The sequence below is a fragment of the Tamandua tetradactyla genome, chromosome 4, assembly GCF_023851605.1.
Source record: "Tamandua tetradactyla isolate mTamTet1 chromosome 4, mTamTet1.pri, whole genome shotgun sequence".
Lineage (NCBI taxonomy): Eukaryota > Metazoa > Chordata > Mammalia > Pilosa > Myrmecophagidae > Tamandua > Tamandua tetradactyla.
In genome coordinates, this window is record NC_135330.1 from 79,110,564 (window position 1) to 79,131,391 (window position 20,828).

The following is a 20,828-nucleotide window of genomic DNA, read 5'->3' on the forward strand; positions in this document are numbered from 1 at the left end:
TGAAATTTTTTGAAGAAAAGACAATGTCTTGATCCACATGGAGATGGTAAATTGTGAAAACTTTAATCTATGTAAAATGTACACTTTTATATATGTAAATTATACCTTAATAAAGTTGACTTTAAAACTTCAGAAATTTAAAAAAAACTTCAGAAACTTAATATTTGATATCCTTAAACAGTAACATTTTAAAGCATGTTAGCACCTATGACTATTAGGGCTATGGTTTAAAGGATCCTCTCATAGCTTTCCTGTAGAAACATGAATTTTTATAGTCTTCAGGGAAGCAACTTTGAAACATGTTAAGATAGAAATTACACCCTTTAACTCAGCAGTAGTATTCCTTGGACTCTGTTCCATAGAATAAAAATTCTGATAGGTAAAAATGTGTACAAGTATGTTTAATGGAGTGTTGTTCTTAGTGTCTAAAACACGGGCACTAAATGAATGCCCGTTAGTGGGGGAACAACTAATTAAATTATGGTACATCTTTGTCGCAGGATATTGTGCAGCCAAGTAAAAAGGATGGACTAAAGCTACACCAAATGGAATGAGTTTTGTGAGGTATTGTTAAAGGGAAAAAGCATTATGCACCTAGGAAAGCAAGAAGGCTTATTTCTTTTTGAAACGCAAATAGTGCTGTAAAAAAAGGTCCTGTAAATATATGTGTTTTAATGGAGATATTTAAGGATATCTATCAAATCATTGGTATTTAACATGGGTTACTTAGTATGGGAGATAAGATGTATGGTGGTAGTGAGAGAGAAGAGAAATTATGGAGAGACAAGCAAATGAATAGAGTAGAATAAAATAAAAATTTCTATGAAAAGCATCAAAACACTATGCATCATGTAGCATCTCACATTTGTAAAATTTTATGTATCTGCATAAACCAGGAATAATGTTAGAATTTTACGTACTGACTTATAGGGATCTACATTTTATATGCATTTAAATTTTAGAAAACATGTTGCAAAGTACTTTTTAATGACATGATTCTATTTTAGTAAATAAACAGAAGATCCCCTGTATTTGAGTTCTTGTTAAATTTAAGTCAGAGCCAAAATAAAGTGTCAATGGCTGAGAGATTCCAAACATAGTTGAGAGGTTATCCTTCAGGTTATTCTTACACATTAAATAGATATCACCTTGTTAGTCAAGATGTAACGGAGAGGCTGGAGGGAACTGCCTGAAAATGTAGAGATATGTTCCAGTAGCCATGTTTCTTGAAGATGATTCTGTAATGATATAGCTTTCACAATGTCGGACTGTGTGATTGTGAAAACCTTGTGTCTGATGCTCCTTTTATCTACCTATCAACAGATGAGTAAAACATATGGAATAAAAATAAATAATAGGGGGAAAAATGTTAAAATAAATTTAGATTGAAATGCTAGTGATCAATGAAAGGGAGAGGCAAGAGGTATAGTATGTATGAATTTTTTTCTGTTGTCTTTTTATTTCTTTTTCTGAATAGATGTAAATGTTCCAAGAAATGATCATGATGATGAAAATACAACTATGTGATGATATTGTGAATTGCTGATTATATATGTAGAACGGAATGATCAAAAGTTAAGAATGTTTGCGTTTGGTGTTTTTTGGTATTTAAAATTTTTTTTTTAATTAATAAAAAAATAATGGGACTTCCGGAGAAGGTGGCAGCTTAGTAAGACGCGTGGGTCTTAGTTCCTCCTCCAGAACAGCTACTAGGGAAATAGAAACGATACAGAACAGCTCCCGGAGCCACGACAAGAAGACAGTGTACCCCATTCTGGAACGGCTGACTGGCGGGGAGGACCCGCTCCGGTGAGATCGTCGAGGGGCGCGGGCTTCCCTGGACGGGAGGCGGCCGGAGCCCCTCCCTCCCTCCTTCTCGGGCCGGCTGGGAGAATTGGACAGACGGTCCCCTCAAGCCGCGGCGGCTGGTGCCCCCTCCCCCCATGCGCGGCCCCCTGGACCAGCTGGGAGAATTGGGTCGGAGATCCCCAAGCCGCAGAGAACGGCAACCGGGGTCCCTTCCAAACACGTGACTTCCCGGTCCAACTGGGAACGAAGGATAGGCACTCCCCCAAGTCGTGGTGGCTGGCGGCCCCCAGCCACGCTTGGCGCACTGGGCCGACTAGGAAATTTGGACAGGCGCTCCCCCAAGCTGCGGAGGCCGGTGCCGCCCCGCCATGCTTGGCGCCCCGGGCCGGCTGGGAAATTTGGACAGGGGCTCCCCCAAGCCGCGGAGGCCGGCAACCCTGCCCGCGCGCAGATCCCCGGGCCGGCTGGGAGATTCGGATTGGCACTCCCCCAAGCCGCTTCAGCTGGCGATCCCCCCCTACAGCGAGAGGTTTCCAAAGTTAAAGGAGCCACAGCATCTTTTACTGGTGGGTCCCGCAGACAGATGAGCGCCACGAGCACCACCTACTGGGCAGGATAAGAAAAACAGAGCCCAGAAATTTCACAGAAAAATCTTTCAACCTGCTGGGACTCACACCCAGGGAAATCTGATTAAATGCCCAGACGCCAGCAGAAGATAACGGATCATGCTCAGAAAATTGAAAATATGGCCCAGTCAAAGGAACAAACCAATAGTTCAAATGAGATACAGGAGCTGAGACAACTAATGCTGAATATACGAACAGAAATGGAAAACCTCTTCAAACACGAAATCGATAAATTGAGGGAGGACATGAAGAAGACATGGGCTGAACAAAAAGAAGAAATAGAAAAACTGAAAAAACAAATCACAGAACTTATGGGAGTGAAGGACAAAGTAGAAAAGCTGGAAAAAACAATGGATACCTACAATGGTAGATTTAAAGAGACAGAAGCTAGAATTAGTGAATTGGAGGATGGAACATCTGAATTCCAAAAAGAAACAGAAACTATAGGGAAAAGAATGGAAAAATTTGAACAGGGAATCAGGGAACTGAATGACAATATGAAGCGCACAAATATACGTGTTGTGGGTGTCCCAGAAGGAGAAGAGAAGGGAAAAGGAGGAGAAAAACTAATGGAAGAAATTGTCACTGAAAATTTCCCAACTCTTATGAAAGACCTAAAATTACAGATCCAAGAAGTGCAGTGCACCCCAAAGAGAATAGACCCAAATAGGCATTCTCCAAGACACTTACTAGTTAGAATGTCAGAGGTCAAACAGAAAGAGAGGATCTTGAAAGCAGCAAGAGAAAAACAATCCATCACATACAAGGGAAACCCAATAAGACTATGTGTAGATTTCTCAGCAGAAACCATGGAAGCTAGAAGACAGTGGGATGATATATTTAAATTACTAAAAGAGAAAAACTGCCAACCAAGACTCCTATATCCAGCAAAATTGTCCTTCAAAAATGAGGGAGAAATTAAAACATTCTCAGACAAAAAGTCACTGAGAGAATTTGTGACCAAGAGATCAGCTCTTCAAGAAATACGAAAGGGAGCACTAGAGTCAGATATGAAAAGAAGAGAGAGGTATGGAGAAGAGTGTACAAAAAAGGAAAATCAGATATGATATATATAATACAAAAGGCAAAATGGTAGAGGAAAATATTATCCAAACAGTAATAACACTAAATGTCAATGGACTGAATGCCCCAATCAAAAGACATAGATTGGCAGAATGGATTAAAAAACAGGATCCTTCTATATGCTGTCTACAGGAAACACATCTTAGACCCAAAGATAAACATAGGTTGAAAGTGAAAGGTTGGGAAAAGATATTTCATGCAAATAACAACCAGAAAAGAGCAGGAGTGGCTACACTAATATCCAACAAATTAGACTTCAAATGTAAAGCAGTTAAAAGAGACAAAGAAGGACACTATATACTAATAAAAGGAACAATTAAACAAGAAGACATAACAATCATAAATATTTACGCACCGAACCAGAATGCCCCAAAATACGTGAGGAATACACTGAAAAGGGAAATAGACTCATATATCATAATAGTTGGAGACTTCAATTCACCACTCTCATCAATGGACAGAACATCTAGACAGAGGATCAATAAAGAAATAGAGAATCTGAATATTACTATAAATGAGCTAGACTTAACAGACATTTATAGGACATTACATCCCACAACAGCAGGATACACCTTTTTCTCAAGTGCTCATGGATCATTCTCAAAGATAGACCATATACTGGGTCACAAAGCAAGTCTTAACAAATTTAAAAAGATTGAAATCATACACAACACTTTCTCGGATCATAAAGAAATGAAGTTGGAAATCAATAATAGGCGGAGTGCCAGAAAATTCACAAATACGTGGAGGCTCAACAACAGACTCCTAAACAACGAGTGGGTCAAAGAAGAAATTGCTAGAGAAATTAGCAAATACCTCGAGGCGAATGAAAATGAAAACACAACATATCAAAACCTATGGGACGCAGCAAAGGCAGTGCTAAGAGGGAAATTTATTGCCCTAAATGCCTATATCAGAAAAGAAGAAAAGGCAAAAATTCAGGAATTAACTATCCATTTGGAAGAACTGGAGAAAGAACAGCAAACTAATCCCAAAGCAAGCAAAAGGAAAGAAATAACAAAGATTAGAGCAGAAATAAATGAAATTGAAAACATGAAAACAATAGAGAAAATCAATAAGACCAGAAGTTGGTTCTATGAGAAAATCAACAAGATTGATGGGCCCTTAGCAAGATTGACAAAAAGAAGAAGAGAGAGGATGCAAATAAATAAGATCAGAAATGGAAGAGGAGACATAACTACTGACCTCACAGAAATAAAGGAGGTAATAACAGGATACTATGAACAACTTTACGCTAATAAATACAACAATTTAGATGAAATGGACGGGTTCCTGGAAAGGCATGAACAACCAACTTTGACTCAAGAAGAAATAGATGACCTCAACAAACCAATCACAAGTAAAGAAATTGAATCAGTCATTCAAAAGCTTCCTGAAAAGAAAAGTCCAGGACCAGACGGCTTCACATGTGAATTCTATCAAACATTCCAGAAAGAATTAGTACCAACTCTCCTCAACCTCTTCAAAAAAATCAAAGTGGAGGGAAAGCTACTTAATTCATTCTATGAAGCCAACATCACCCTCGTACCAAAACCAGGCAAAGATATTACAAAGAAAGAAAACTACAGACCAATCTCTCTAATGACTATAGATACAAAAATCCTCAACAAAATTCTAGCAAATCGAATCCAACAACACATTAAAAGAATTATACATCATGACCAGGTAGGATTCATCCCAGGTATGCAAGGATGGTTCAACATAAGATAATCAATTAATGTAATACACCATATCAACAAATCAAAGCAGAAAAATCACATGATCATCTCAGTTGATGCAGAGAAGGCATTTGACAAGATTCAACATCCTTTCCTGTTGAAAACACTTCAAAAGATAGGAATTCAAGGGAACTTCCTTAAAATGATAGAGGGAATATATGAAAAACCCACAGCTAATATCATCCTCAATGGGGAAAAATTGAAAACTTTCCCCCTAAGATCAGGAACAAGACAAGGATGTCCATTATCACCACTATTATTCAACATCGTGTTGGAGGTTCTAGCCAGAGCAATTAGACAAGAAAAAGAAATACAAGGCATCAAAATTGAAAAGGAAGAAGTAAAACTATCACTGTTTGCAGACGATATGATACTATACATCGAAAACCCGGAAAAATCCACAACAAAACTACTAGAGCTAATAAATGAGTACAGCAAAGTAGCAGGTTACAAGATCAACATTCAAAAATCTGTTGCATTTCTGTACACTGGTAATGAACAAGCTGAGGGGAAAATCAAGAAACGAATCCCATTTACAATTGCAACTAAAAGAATAAAATACCTAGGAATAAATTTAACTAAAGAGACAAAAAACCTATACAAAGAAAACTACAAAAAACTGTTAAAAGAAATCACAGAAGACCTAAATAAATGGAAGGGCATACCGTGTTCATGGATTGGATGACTAAATATAGTTAAGATGTCAATCCTACTTAAATTGATTTACAGATTCAATGCAATACCAATTAAAATCCCAACAACTTATTTTTCAGAAATAGAAAAACCAATAAGCAAATTTATCTGGAAGGGCAGGGTGCCCCGAATTGCTAAAAGTATCTTGAGGAAAAGAAACGAAGCTGGAGGTCTCACGCTGCCGGACTTTAAGGCATATTATGAAGCCACAGTGGTCAAAACAGCATGGTATTGGCATAAAAATAGATATATCGACCAATGGAATTGAATAGAGTACTCAGATATAGACCCTCTCGTCTATGGACATTTGATCTTTGATAAGGCAGTCAAGCCAACTCACCTGGAACAGAACAGCCTCTTCAATAAATGGTGCCTAGAGAACTGGATATCCATATGCAAAAGAATGAAAGAAGATCCGTATCTCACACCCTATACAAAAGTTAACTCAAAATGGATCAAAGATCTAAACATTAGGTCTAAGACCATAAAACAGTTAGAGGAAAATGTAGGGAGATATCTTATGAAATTTACAATTGGAGGCGGTTTTATGGACCTTAAACCTAAAGCAAGAGCACTGAAGAAAGAAAGAAATAAATGGGAGCTCCTCAAAATTAAACACTTTTGTGCATCAAAGAACTTCATCAAGAAAGTAGAAAGACAGCCTACACAATGGGAGACAATATTTGGAAACGACATATCAGATAAAGGTCTAGTATCCAGAATTTATAAAGACATTGTCCAACTCAACAACAAAAAGACAGCCAACCCAATTACAAAATGGGAAAAAGACTTGAACAGACACCTCTCAGAAGAGGAAATACAAATGGCCAAAAGGCACATGAAGAGATGCTCAATGTCCCTGGCCATTAGAGAAATGCAAATCAAAACCACAATGAGATATCATCTCACACCCACCAGAATGGCCATTATCAACAAAACAGAAAATGACAAGTGCTGGAGAGGATGCAGAGAAAGAGGCACACTTATCCACTGTTGGTGGGAATGTCAAATGGTGCAACCACTGTGGAAGGCAGTTTGGTGGTTCCTCAAAAAACTGAATATAGAATTGCCATACGACCCAGCAATACCATTGCTGGGTATCTACTCAAAGGACTTAAGGGCAAAGACACAAACGGACATTTGCACACCAATGTTTATAGCAGCGTTATTTACAATTGCAAAGAGATGGAAACAGCCAAAATGTCCATCAACAGACGAGTGGCTAAACTGTGGTATATACATACGATGGAATATTATGCAGCTTTAAGACAGGATAAACTTATGAAGCATGTAATAACATGGATGGACCTAGAGAACATTATGCTGAGTGAGTCTAGCCAAAAACTAAAGGACAAATACTGTATGGTCCCACTGATGTGAACCGACATTCGAGAATAAACTTGGAATATGTCATTGGTAACAGAGTCCACTAGGAGTTAGAAACAGGGTAAGATAATGGGTAATTGGAGCTGAAGGGATACAGACTGTGCAACAGGACTAGATACAAAAACTCAAAAATGAACAGCACAATAATACCTAATTGTAAAGTAATCATGTTAAAACACTGAATGAAGGTGCATCTGAGCTATAGGTTTTTTTGTTTGTTTGTTTGTCTGTTTGTGTCTTTTTTTTTTTACTATTATTATTTGTATTTTTTCTCTATATTAACATTCTATATCTTTTTCTGTTGTTTTGCTAGTTCTTTTCCTAAATCGATGCAAATGTACTAAGAAATGATGATCATGCATCTATGTGATGATGTTAAGAATTACTGATTGCATATGTAGAATGTAATGATTTCTAAATGTTGTGTTAATTTCTTTTTTTTCTTTAATTAATAAAAAAAATAATGGGGGAACAAATGTTAAAATAAATTTTGATTGAAGTGCTAGTGATCAATGAAAAGGAGGGGTAAGGGGTATGGCATGTATGAATTTTTTTCTGTTGTCTTTATTTCTTTTTTTGAATTGATGCAAATGTTCTAAGAAATGATCATGATGATGAATATGCAACTATGTGATGATATTATGAATTAGTGATTATATGTGTAGAATGGAATGATCATAATAAAAAAAAAAGGAAAAAATTTAAGTCAGAGCACATTTCTTGTTTCCAGGTTTCTTTTCAGCTTCTGTGAGAAGCCTTCCAAATATAACCCTCTTGACTTCAAGGCTTCTAAAATGGGTGTACATTTATTTTGAAGCGGTATTATCAATATTGAAAGATAGTGGAACAGTTCCCCTGTTTCTGGGAAATCACCCATTGGTTCTAATAACTGAGTGTTTCCAAAGAGCAGAACTGCAGACTGAAGTTCTTTTGATATGGTCTATGAGAAAATGGGCAGTAATATTTCTAGTTCCTTGGGTTTTTCATTAGAGAAATACAAAGTAAGGCGCATTCAGATCTCATTTGTTATCTTTCAGCCCTCATCCCCTTTTCTTTTGATCTTGACTATAGATTTTCTGCTTTTATTTCATTTATATAGATAAAATCTGAGGTGAAGAAAGGCAGTAGATGTGTTGTCTAGAAGGAATCCTGCATCTGTGGTCATCAAAAGTTGTAACTTCAACAGGAAACGTAATTTGGAACTCAAATGGTACAAACGTTATTGAATATGTCTGCCAAGAACTTCCGTATCATTTGTATCCCATTAAACCCTCTTGTTTCAAAGTTTCCTGAGAAGTTTAAATCAGATAGTTCAAATTCTTGGTAATAAAACTCAAGACCCTTATTATTCTAAGGTTGCTCTACATGGATATGGTTAAGAGAGCCCTTAAATTATTAACTCAGCTTTCATACTTATGTGGTACAGATTAAAAAGCATTTTGGTGAGTTGTTTTTCCACTTTGAGGTACTGCATCTTTTTTTTTGAGGTACTGCATCTTTTGCATGAGCAAACATTCAGTTAGCTACGAATACTTAAATATTAAACATTACACTGAAGAAAAAAAGGTTGAAGGAAAATTAAGTTGAAATAAAAATAACTGATTGTAAACCTGGTTAATCAGTCATTTACTTGAACAGCTGGAGAGAGTAAGTGATGATGAATTGGCATTAATAAATGCTAATGCAAATGGAATCAATATAATTGCAGAAGACTTTATATACAGTATTTGGTGAGGGTTGTATTTTTTAACATGGACTTTTTAATATAAGCTTGGAATTAAAATTATTTATTTAAAACTAATTTTTTGGAAAATTACAATTTTTTAGAAATCAAAACATCCATTTTAATATTTTCCTTCCCTCCCTCCTTCATCTCTTACTGTCCTACTTTCTCTCTCTCTCTTTTTAACTCTTGCTCTCTCCCCTTCTCTCCTTCCTTCTTCCTTCCCCCTTTCCATGCCTCTCTCCTGCCCACCTCTGTCTCCTCCTCTCCCCTCCCCTCCGTCTCCCTTCCTTTGATTTTAAACAGGCCCTATACTCCTATGAAAGGAACAATGTCTAATGTATGGTTTGACAGATTTAAAATATCTGATGACTGCCCAGAACACCTTGAATCCATTGATGTAATGTGTCAGGTACTTACAGATTTAATTAATGATGAAGTAAAAAGTGGAATTAAGAAGAACAGGATATTAATAGGTAAGACCTTTAAATGTTGGTAATTTATATTTTTTCAGTTTTGTCTAATTCTGTATACACTGAATTCTACTTGACACATTATTTAGAAACGTATCTTTATCATTTGACTTATTCATAGTTTCAGATAAACCACATATTAAGGGTTTTAAAACTATTACAGTTACAAACAGCTTTGAAACTTTAATGTTCTTTTTGAATAATAGCATATTTTGAGAATCGTATGGTGGCTAAAATTTTATTTCTAGTTTGTTAATTTTCAATTGGGGATTATTCTTTTCAATTTTATAAGATATTTAATTAGCTTAAGTTTTATGAATATGTCTAAACAACTAAACCATGATTAAAATAAAGCAGAATACACAGTCAAAATATACCATCAAATTCATGAAAATTAAAACTCTTCAAAATTAATATAATAGGAATAGATATTTTTAAACTTTTGTTAATTGTGTTTTACCAATTTCTGTTCCCAAGGGAATATAATATGGCTTTATGTAACCTCTTTATTCTACTTAATGCCCTTTTCTTTTTTCTGTAATCATCAGTGCATAAACTATTAAAATCACTATTTCTATAATACGAAAGTGAAATGGAGTGTATAGAATGAGTGGCACAAAACATATCTTGGTGAAAATGCTTTATTCCAAAATGTAATTAATTTACAATGATTTGTATTTTTGAAAGAATTGATTTCCATTGTGTTCTAAATAACATTAAAATGCATATTGAAATCCTGTACACACAGGATTTGAGTGAATTGATAAAATTATTTTGTGTTTATTGAAGTGCTGTGTTGAGCGGTGAGATGGAGCATGGTACGGTACATAGAATTCCTTCTCTTCTGGCTAAGCTTCAACTTCCACTTTTGTTATTAAAAGCAGTTTGACTTTGATCCTGTAACATCATCACTTTCTGGGCCTTGCTTTCTTCATCTCTGTTTACTTTATCTAAATTTCAATGTATTCATGTTTAACTCTGTTTAACTCTGATAGAGGTAAACATAAACCATTATGGGAGTACTAAGAAGAGCATTGGATAGGAATATCTAACTCAGTCTAGGGCATTATAAAATAGTTGCAAAAGGTGACTGAGATACCTGCTAGAATACTATTTGTTACATAGAATTCAGAATATGTGATTGTATCATAGACTAAATCTCTCAATAATTAGCAAATATTTTTTTGATTTCCCCGTGTACCAGGCAGAATGCTAGCTGCTCAAAGGGACATGCAGATAAGTAAAATAGAATCTGTCTCATGAATTGCTTATAACTTGGAAGGACCTGTGAAGTATTTAACAGTAAGAACTATAATTTCAACCAGCCTTTGATTACTAACACCTTTTCAAAGAAATGATCATGTATATTTATTTTCATTTCTCAGGACCCAGCCCAATGGAAACGTATAATGGTTTGACCTGATCAGTGAATTCATGATTTAAGTAATTAAGTAACATAGGAATTAAGAGGAAGAAGAAGTCATATGAAATTTGACCTATTTGAGAAAGGTTAAAAAGAAGTGGCAATGCATTTGAGATGCACAAATTATTTAAATTTTGGCCATTGTGGTATGGAGTTCTAGGCATAGAAAATAATATGAACAATAATGTAGAAGTGGAAAAAGTAGTGCTAGTTATTTTTGTCTGTTGAAACGTTAAGAGGGCTTTAGCAGAAAGTTTATTCTGTGACTTCAAGGTGTCTTGTTGACTCTGACAGCCAGACTAAGAGACTGAAAACCATGATGGGTATAGTGACAAAAAGAGGTTCAGAATTAAAGTTTACCATTTCCAAGCCCATGATTCTTAGAAATCTTTCCAAGCTATTCTGCCACTTAATTATTTACACTGAATTTTTTGCTACCTCATCTATAAAGTGGGAATAATAATGCAATACCTTTTTTACTGGGAGATGGTGCCTATTCATTCTAGGCTTTCAGTAAATAGTCTTTTAGTCCTTTTTTTATACTTTATTCTGTAAATGGTGTGGGATTATTGAAGATTGTGGTTTGGGTCATATAGTTATTTAGAACTGTGATTTAGGAAAATTAATATGGCAGAGGGATTAAGTGAAGGGATCAGAAATTAGGCATGGGGAAAAACATTATTGAATGTATGGGTAGCAGGTAATGAGGTCTGAAGTAATTTGCTGGCAGTGAGAAACAAGAACAAGATTAGGGTAAGAAAAATAAATTTGCAAATCTTCATAAGGAAAAAAAGTAGAAAATACTCTAATTAGTACTCTTAATGTATATGTATTAAAGAACTTATCACATTAAATTGTAACTCCTGTCTACTTGTCTCTTACCCCATCCCCATTTCACTCCCTTCCCCAAATCTATCAGTTACTTCTCATTCATCCTTGTATACCAAAGAAGCTATGAGTTTTCTTAAGACCAGAGAGGTACAAATATTATGTTATCCTTATTTATTTTAATATATAATGAGATTTCTGATTTAATATTAGACAAGATTGTGGTCATGGGGTCCTTGTCACTGAGGTTATAATTGCAGTGTGTATAACTCTGTAAACAAAATTGCTCTTCTATATTTGGAATAGATGGGAGCCCATTAGAGATTGAATTATGCCCCTCACAAAAGGCATGTTCAACTCCTAACCTCTGGTCCTGTGGGTGTGAGCCCATTTGTAATAGGACTTTAAAAGATGTTATGAGTTACCATGTGCCCATACAGAGAGTGGACCTTAATCCAAAATGACTGAAGTCCTTATAAGCAAAGGAAATTGGATACAGAAAGAGAAGCCACAGTGTGCAGCCAGAAACTGGAAGTTATCAGAACTCAGAAAAGAAAGAAAACAGCACTGTTTGCATTCATTGCGATGTGATGGAAATGCCAGCCATCCAGAAGATACGGACCCAAGAAGGAAGCAAGCTTTCTAGCTTCTGAAACCATGAGCCAATAAATTTTTGTCATTAAGCCAACCCATTATACAATATTTGTTTTAGCAGCTAGGAAACTGATGCAAAGCTCATTCTTTTTCGGTGGTTTTGGTTTGGTTAGTTGTATTTTATTATATTCAGTTTTAGAGACAATTATTTTTATAATATATGATTTCTCACCTTTTCTAGGTGGTCTGCCCAGCTTGGTCAGGTCGAAAATGAAACTTTTCATGTTAAATTTGATCCCCAAATTGTTAATAAAAATGTTTAAGTGGTGGAGTACCTCCCCAGAAAACAACCACCACCACCAAACAAACGAAAACCTCTAAGAGTTTGCAGTTATGTGAGGGAGATATAGAAATAAAGCTTTTTTTCAACCCAAGGCAAGCAGTACTATAGAAATATGTACAAAGAGAAGTGAGGAGAGAACAGGTAAATAATTCTGGGCATTCAGAACTGCTTCTTAGAAGAGGTAGCCCTTAAACTGAATCATAAAAAGAATAAGAACTTTATTGATAAACAAGGAGGGAAATGCATTTATGACATAAAGCAGGGAACATCAGAATCTCCTGGGAGATACTGATTTGGTAGGCAGAACAATCTCTAGGATCATTGAATTATACCAGAGAGTGATGTGATCAGTTTAGAACGTTGATGCTAGTAACAACATGGAAGGTTAACTAGTTTGATGGCCAGGAGAAGAGCAAGAAGGTACAATGGTGAAAGACAAAATTGACACATACACTGTTTATAAGATCTTGGAAGTACAAGGATCTGTAAAATTATACTTAATGGTGATTATAATCAACTGGGTGGTTTAGTTATAAAGACAAATTCTTTGTTTTCTACAGTATATATATTGCTTTCTTAATAGAAAAAACATTTTTGTTAAGATAGGAAGAATGGGTCAGAAGGTTCACTAGGAGGTGTTTAATGAAAGTGTATTCCTTGGAGACATTTGCTGAATCCTCATTCTGTACATTAAAAATATTAGACTTAATATTTTACTAATTTTTATATATTTAAACCAACACTGTTCTACAGAGGATATGATAAAACTTAGGGGAAATGCATGCAATAAAATAGTGACTTTTAAATTACTTTCTGAAAGTTGGCAATATAGTCATTGCCAGACTATATTCAAATTTTGCATTCTGTGAGAAATATGAATATCATTAGATTTCCCTGTCTTCATCTGGTTTTATTAACGTTCTAAGATTGCCCACTGTGCAGAATATCAGCATATTTAGTAGTCAGCACATTCTGCCTTTCTGTTAATATCTGCCCTGGAAAAAAGAATCCAGTCAGGCAAATACTTCATTTCCTTCTGGTATGTTTCTTTATAATGTGAGAAATTAAGATGGAGAAAGAATATTATTTTTTATTGTGTACTGTTGTGCTTGGAAAGTATGGTAATAATACTACTAAAATTAATTGACATTTGTATTTCTACTTGAAAGTTTTTAAATTGCTTTTATATATCACAGTTTTATTTTTAGATAGTGTATAAATTATACAAGTTACTTTCACATACAGTTTCTCTCTTGAGCCTTGGAATATATAAGCAGGAAATTATCATTCTCATTTTGGAGATGAAAAAACTAAAATTCAAAGAGATTACTGACCAATATGAAATAGAGTTGGAACTAGAACCCAGCTCCCTGATCTGGTCAAAAACTTTGTTACATGTTGAGAATCCCTTTCAGGCCACTAGGTGGTGATACTTCATTGATGAGAAAATTCTGATAAAATTTAGGTTTAACATTGATCTAGGGTATATAGACCTTAATAAATTATATGAACAGATTACCAGAATAACATGAGACATCAGAATTTTGAAGTAGGAAGGAGAATCTGCTTCTGGAACTACAGTTGAGTAATTTAAATCAATTAAAAAATTACTTTAATCAATTAAATTTAACTAGCAATTAAATACTAATTATATGATGATTATGGAAACTATGGGCCATTAATACAAATGAATATTGTGTAAATATTAAATACTATATTCACATAGAAGTCACTTAGTAAGTGTATATTTGATGAATAAAATGTTAAGTTTTATAATGCTATGGAAAGATTTCATATTGGTGCTACATGAAAGAGGAAATGAACCATAAAATTTGTACATGTAGAGTGAGTGTACCTGTGAAAATGAACTTTAATAGAACATGTAAATATTATGCATGGATGGTAAGATTTTGGGTGATTTTTTTCTCCCTTTATATCTTTATTATCTATACTTTGCAATGAGTATATATTAATATATTAATTTTATAATAAGATTTAAAATAAATATAAGATAAAGGTATAATTGGCGTTCCCAAGATGAAGCCTAACATCAGAATGTCCAGGCTGCATTTTCCTGACATAAAAGTTTTCTCTTAAAGTCTTTCTGGGAGCTGAAATTGGAAATGATAGTATTCTTTTACTTTCTTTGAATATATATAATAAACACTTATGTTTCTTCAACAACAGTTATCACGGCTTTAAGGGCTTGAGACTGCTGTTCTAACACCTTTCTATAAAGGAAAATACATTTTTGTTTATTCTGTAAATTTTTTATGGGAGAAAATATACAAATAAATATGGAAGACATAATTTTCTATACCCAGATCTTTTGAGACGTATCACAGTTCAATCTGAAGAATAGTTGTAATATATAAATTAAGTGGAAGAATAGTTGAATTGGGAGAGGTGGATTTTGTTACATTTTTAAAATCCTATTCAAATCATGGTAAACTGAAGTTTTGTTTGTCCTATGATTTTGCTTTCAGATAGATTTTTCTTAGTTTTCCTAAAATGGTTTTCTACATTTTATTCGTCTTATTTAAGGAGTTCATAAAAGCCAAGTTTATTATTTTTAACATGTTTTATTCAACTTCTTAACCTTCACTGTATGTTAAAATGCTAACCCTTGGCATTTTAACATTTCACTACCAACTAAACATAGATATAATCATTACCTATGATGAATTTACTATTTGATATTTACTTATTGAATAGTAATTCATATTACATTTTAGAGGCTTAAGTGGAAATTTTATTTCAGATAACTAGTCCTTTGTGTTAAATTTTTTTCTGTTAGGAAAAAAATGCACAAAGTTTCTTTTCATAGTAATGTCTGATGCTGAAGGTGATTGTATTGTCAGAGGCGACTGGTGAGGAATTGCAGATTACCTCACTAGATTATAAATGGGTAAGGGATGTAGATTAAATCTTAAAAATAATATTTCAATGAGTACATTTTCCATCACTGAGAATTATGTGAATTGAACATAAGGTTAAATGTCTGCAAGATGCATTTATGTGTGTTCTTAATGACATTTCCCACACATTCATTTTTTAATGAGTGAGGCTGGTACCATCAAGGGGCCCTGAAATCACATAAAGTGATTAGGTCACCCTCAGGTCAATAAAAGTGAAGTGACAGGAGGTCTTAATGTATAAACTTGTATTGAAAGGTATGCTTTTAAAATCATTTTTGATGTGTTTTTGCTTACTAATCTCTATTTTTGTGCACATTTTATCTTGAAATTATCTTTATTTTAGCCTTTACATTATGATCTTATGAAATCTTTTATTTTTTTTCTGCTTATAGATTTGAAGCTTTTAAAATCACTGATTCAATTTAGATGGTCAGAAGTTCATTGTTCAGTTTGGAGGCCATTAGCAACATTTAGCTATTTATAATTTAGTTAAAATTATAGCATATGAAATTCTTATAAATCATTGACCATATTGTCACTTTTTGTTCTTACTAATGTATCTAATTTTGAATTGTCTACCATGCAACTGCTGATACTTTTCTGACAGTTTTTCTCAAACATCTGGATTTATGGACTATGAAGAGCTCTGTAAAATTAAAGATTTGGAGCAAGATTGTGTTAATGGGTCTGGGGCTGAGTCCAGAAATCTTTATTTTTTGAGATACAGATGTAAGAATCATTGGCCTGGGCACATGTATCATTCCTTCTAGATTTTCTAAGCAAGGGAGCTACAGTTCCTGATGATATGAATTTGTTTCCTTGCAGAAATATCCTTCTAGAACTATAGTTTACATTGTGTTCATTAGTTCAGTAAATGTTTTTGAGCAACTATGAAAAGACACTGTGTTCTAAAATAGACAAAAAACCCAGCTCTCATTAACCTTATGTTTTCACCCTATTTTATAATGGCTATTGTATCTTCTTGTTCCAGACTTTTATTGAAGGCTCAATAGCAGAAGTAACTGTATGTATCATTTGAGTTTTATGTTCAGTAAAGATCCAGTTAATAAATTCCACCTAGGAATTCAAAGCTAGAAAAATATTCTGTGTATGATCTGGTGTGATTCCTTCTGTTAAAGAATATTGCCTGGTTACAGGGGAAACAGTTAAACGTCCAGTTGTATTCTTAATTACTGCCCTTATCCCAAATATCATGGTCTGAGTCTCTTTCATTTCCGCTCTCCTATTCCCCCTTCCACCCTGATCTCTCCCTCACCTTTCCCTTCATTTTAGAGGTGGAATGTTATGTTAACAGTGTGTGTGATTTTAAGCAACCTGGAATTCCTTTTGGAGATAAATAGGATTTAAATAACAGAGGGGGAAAATATATAAACAATGTAAGCATCTGCTAAGGCCAATTCTGTGACTTTTAGTAAGATTAGAATTCTGTTCCGAGGGACATAGTTTTGTTTTTTCCCCTAAATTAAAAATAGACTATTTGCAATGACTGTAAACTTTGAAAGTCATTGCTGTTTGATTTTTACAACTGATTATAAATAAGCATTTATCTAATAGATTTTAAATGCTTGTTGGAAATCCTGGAGATCATCTAGCCCAGCTATATAATTTTGTTGAAAATGAAACCTTGGATATTAAATAATTTACCCACAGATGCGTATATGGAGATTACCAGGCAGAATGAAAGCTCAGTCCCCTTATTTTCACCCTAGTTCTCTTTCCAACAAACCTTATATTAGAAAATATTTAGTGTATCTTTAAATATGATAAATTTAACATATTTGTAAGTTTTTTTAAATTTTTCTTTCAGACTGTAATACATGGTTTCTAAAAACTCAATTAAACAATCATCTATTGAATTGTTGCCGTGTGCCAGGCAATATACTCACCACTGCACACGTAAAGAATTCAGTCATTAAAGAGACCAGAAGCACTTGTTTAGCTCTCCATATTTGTTTATGTGCTCCATAAAAATTTGACAGTTGGAATAAAGAACTGCTTTTTACCCTTAAGAATTTCAAAATCTAGAGGACTAATGTATATTCATTATATTAAAAGCTTGATAAAAATTATTTTTCAAAATTGCATTTTCCTTTATAGCTCATATAATGTGTTAAATAGAGAAACATGGAAAGCAAAGAAGAGTCTATAACTAGAATTGTGGCAAAAAAACAATAAAACTTAAAAACAGAAAAACAAAAACTTACGATGAACGTTTATCAGAAGTACTAATCTCTACAGAAAGTTCTTCATATCTAAATGGGACATGCCAAAGACTTATTAAGGTTCAAATTCATGGGTAATATAATGTAACCCAATGGCTTTTAACATTTTATACATTGCCATAGTTTATGTATTATGCCCTTTTAAAAAATTTAAACTTTCCGATATGTCTCTTAACTCTCTCACTCGTTAGTAATACCATACAAGTCTCTGTCCTCCAGTGAGGCTTGGAATCACTACCTGCTCTCTGCTATCATATTGTGTACCTGTCTGCATATTCTGTTACATTTCTGCTTTCCCATCAAACCCGTCTTAACCAGAGGGTCTCTATGTATCTACATGTCTCTGGTAACTAGCACAGTGTTCAGCATTATTGTAAAAGACAATAAATGTTTACAAAATTAATAAATGACTTTTTTCAAACTCTATTTTTATAGAGGACATAGAAGTATATATGTATTATTTTTGTTGTCCCATAGTGATTTATCATCCATAGTAGTACTGCAAACCAAAAATGTTTATTCACCAGATTGTTGAGGAGCTTTCCTAATGCAAAGATCATTAAACATTTTATAGCAATTATTAGAAATGCAGCTCCTCACACAGGCCACAACCTGGCAGATAAGGCAAAAAAGTGTATGTTATTAATTGTTCATGTAGTTGAGGATTCCTATAAGTATAAACAAAATTATAGGTAGACATTAGAAATTTAATGGCACTTGTCCTATGACTTACATTTTAAATTATGATAAACATTTTTATTTGACAAATATGACTTCTTTGTTCAATTTTAGCTCTTAACACGAATCTGTTTACCAGTAATAACATGAATGGAACAGTGTTATTTACTCTAACAGGTCATTTTCTCAGGAACCTAAAGTAGACTAAAATTATTTTTAGCACTATATTTCTTTAAAAGACATTTTAAAAATATTTATGGAAATCAGGCATAGATAGATCTTGGTCTAAATTATTGCATCAATTTATTCTGCGTTTTCTGATAAGTGAATTCTGCTTTTAGGAGGATTTTCTATGGGAGGATGCATGGCAATGCATTTAGCATATAGAAATCATCAAGATGTGGCAGGAGTATTTGCTCTTTCTAGTTTTCTGAATAAAACATCTGCCGTTTACCAGGTAAGTCACAGATTTTAAAAATAAAACCCAAACAAAAATAGTGAAACAAACACATTGAAACTAAAAATAAAATTGATAATTGGAGCATTGGCAATTGAAGCTTCCTGGAAATTCTTGGCCAAGTAAGATTTGATTGGGGAAAAGGATGAAAAAAAAGGATAGGGGAGAAAGATAGAAGATATGTATGTGGGATATATATGTTTCCTGTATATTTATTAAAATATAGGTAATTATGCCCAGATTTGATTATTATCTTATAATCAGTAAGTGAAAAATCAATTCATAGCTGATACTTATTGTTAGCAATATCCTAATTAGTGCAGCGCTACAGCTTCATCACCAGGAGTAGAAAAGACACAACATATATCAGAAATGAGCCCTAGAATATAATTTGCCCCTTTATTGTACCCTAGCTCTGTACTCTTCTCGCTTTCTACTCTACGTGAAGTAGGTTGTCTTCACACTCACTCACATTCTTCAGGAAATGCTTTGGCCATTTTTTGAGACAGTTTACACGGTGAAAACAGGTCAGGTATTAACTACAATTCAACTGGTGCTGGCAAGGTGGTAAGCTCACATGCTTGGCCAGCCTGTGTATACCTCAGGCAGTACTACCACGGCCTCTTTTTTCCCTTTACTTACTGAAGCTTTGGTGAAATTGGAAATTTTCTGTGTGCTCTCAGTCCCTAAAATGATTTTCTAGTAAGGAATTTTCTTAAACATTTTCATTTTTATTTCTTCTTCTCTAGGCTCTTCAGAAAACTGATGGTATTCTTCCTGAGTTATTTCAGTGTCATGGAACTGCAGATGAGTTAGTTCTTCATTCTTGGGGTGAAGAGACAAACTTAATGCTGACATCTTTAGGAGTGAGCACAAAATTTTATAGTTTCCCAAATGTTTATCATGAGCTAAGTAAAACTGAGCTAGAAGAACTGAAGTCATGGATCCTTAAAAAGCTACCAGAAGAAATAGAAAGTGAAAATGAATGAATTGAGACTAATTGGCTAATATACATATAATGTCTTTGTAAAGTGATTTTTATTAACAATTTATATTTGATAAATGAAAATTAAAATATTAAGAAGTACCAACAATTTACTGTTATGTATTTATAATTATTAAAATGCTTAGCATCATAAAAAGTAGTATAATCTTGCTAATAGTAAACATTAATTTAGAAAAATATCTGCGCACTATTTTTCAGGTACAGTTTTTATAAATGCTTGGAGACCTACGTATTTAAACATTTAATTTAAAAAGGTATTTTAAAGTAGTTTAAATAAGGGCATTGAAAAAACATGAAAGATGTTGTGTTATTTTACCTTTCTTACCACTTTCTTTAAATTATTTTATTCATGTTCGTGTAGTTTTCATATTTATGTAGAAACATGTGTTTATGTACTTTTCAACAGGGTAATATTAATACTCTATGTTTATAAAGTGATTTCACCTTATATCACTTAATCATCACAAAAGCTTGGTGCAATAGGTAGAATACCAGTTATTGTTATTAGATACCAGGGATAGAAGACTTTTCTCAGAGACTCAAAAACCAAGCCTAGAATCGGGTTTTCCAGTTCTCAGTGGAGTCTCTTTCTACTAGACCAAATTGTCACTCTCCACCCTTGTCCTCAGTTTCATCTGTAAATTGATAGTAATAGTACTTATTCTGTGAGATTGTTGTTAAGGTTTAAGTGATATAAATAGCCAGAACTCAGTACATAATAAACTCATTTGATCCTTACAGCAAATTTTATCAGTTTAGTAAAATGTGTATCATCCCCATTTTATATTAATAGAATTAATAGAATA

General features: G+C 34.0%; 1 protein-coding gene across 2 annotated transcripts in view; it reads left to right on the forward strand.

The window, feature by feature from the left end:
* LYPLAL1 (lysophospholipase like 1) overlaps positions 1 to 20,828 on the forward strand; it is a 50,720-nt gene that overhangs the window by 22,283 nt on the left and 7,609 nt on the right. Inside the window, exons 3-5 of one of the 2 annotated variants that reach the window (XM_077157869.1) lie at positions 9,366 to 9,535; positions 18,901 to 19,016; positions 19,766 to 19,882. In XM_077157869.1, the coding sequence (XP_077013984.1) occupies positions 9,366 to 9,535; positions 18,901 to 19,016; positions 19,766 to 19,882 (403 nt within the window). Of the gene's footprint in view, positions 1 to 9,365; positions 9,536 to 18,900; positions 19,017 to 19,765; positions 20,111 to 20,828 lie in introns of those variants that run through there. The other variant, XM_077157868.1, reaches the window with a different exon arrangement.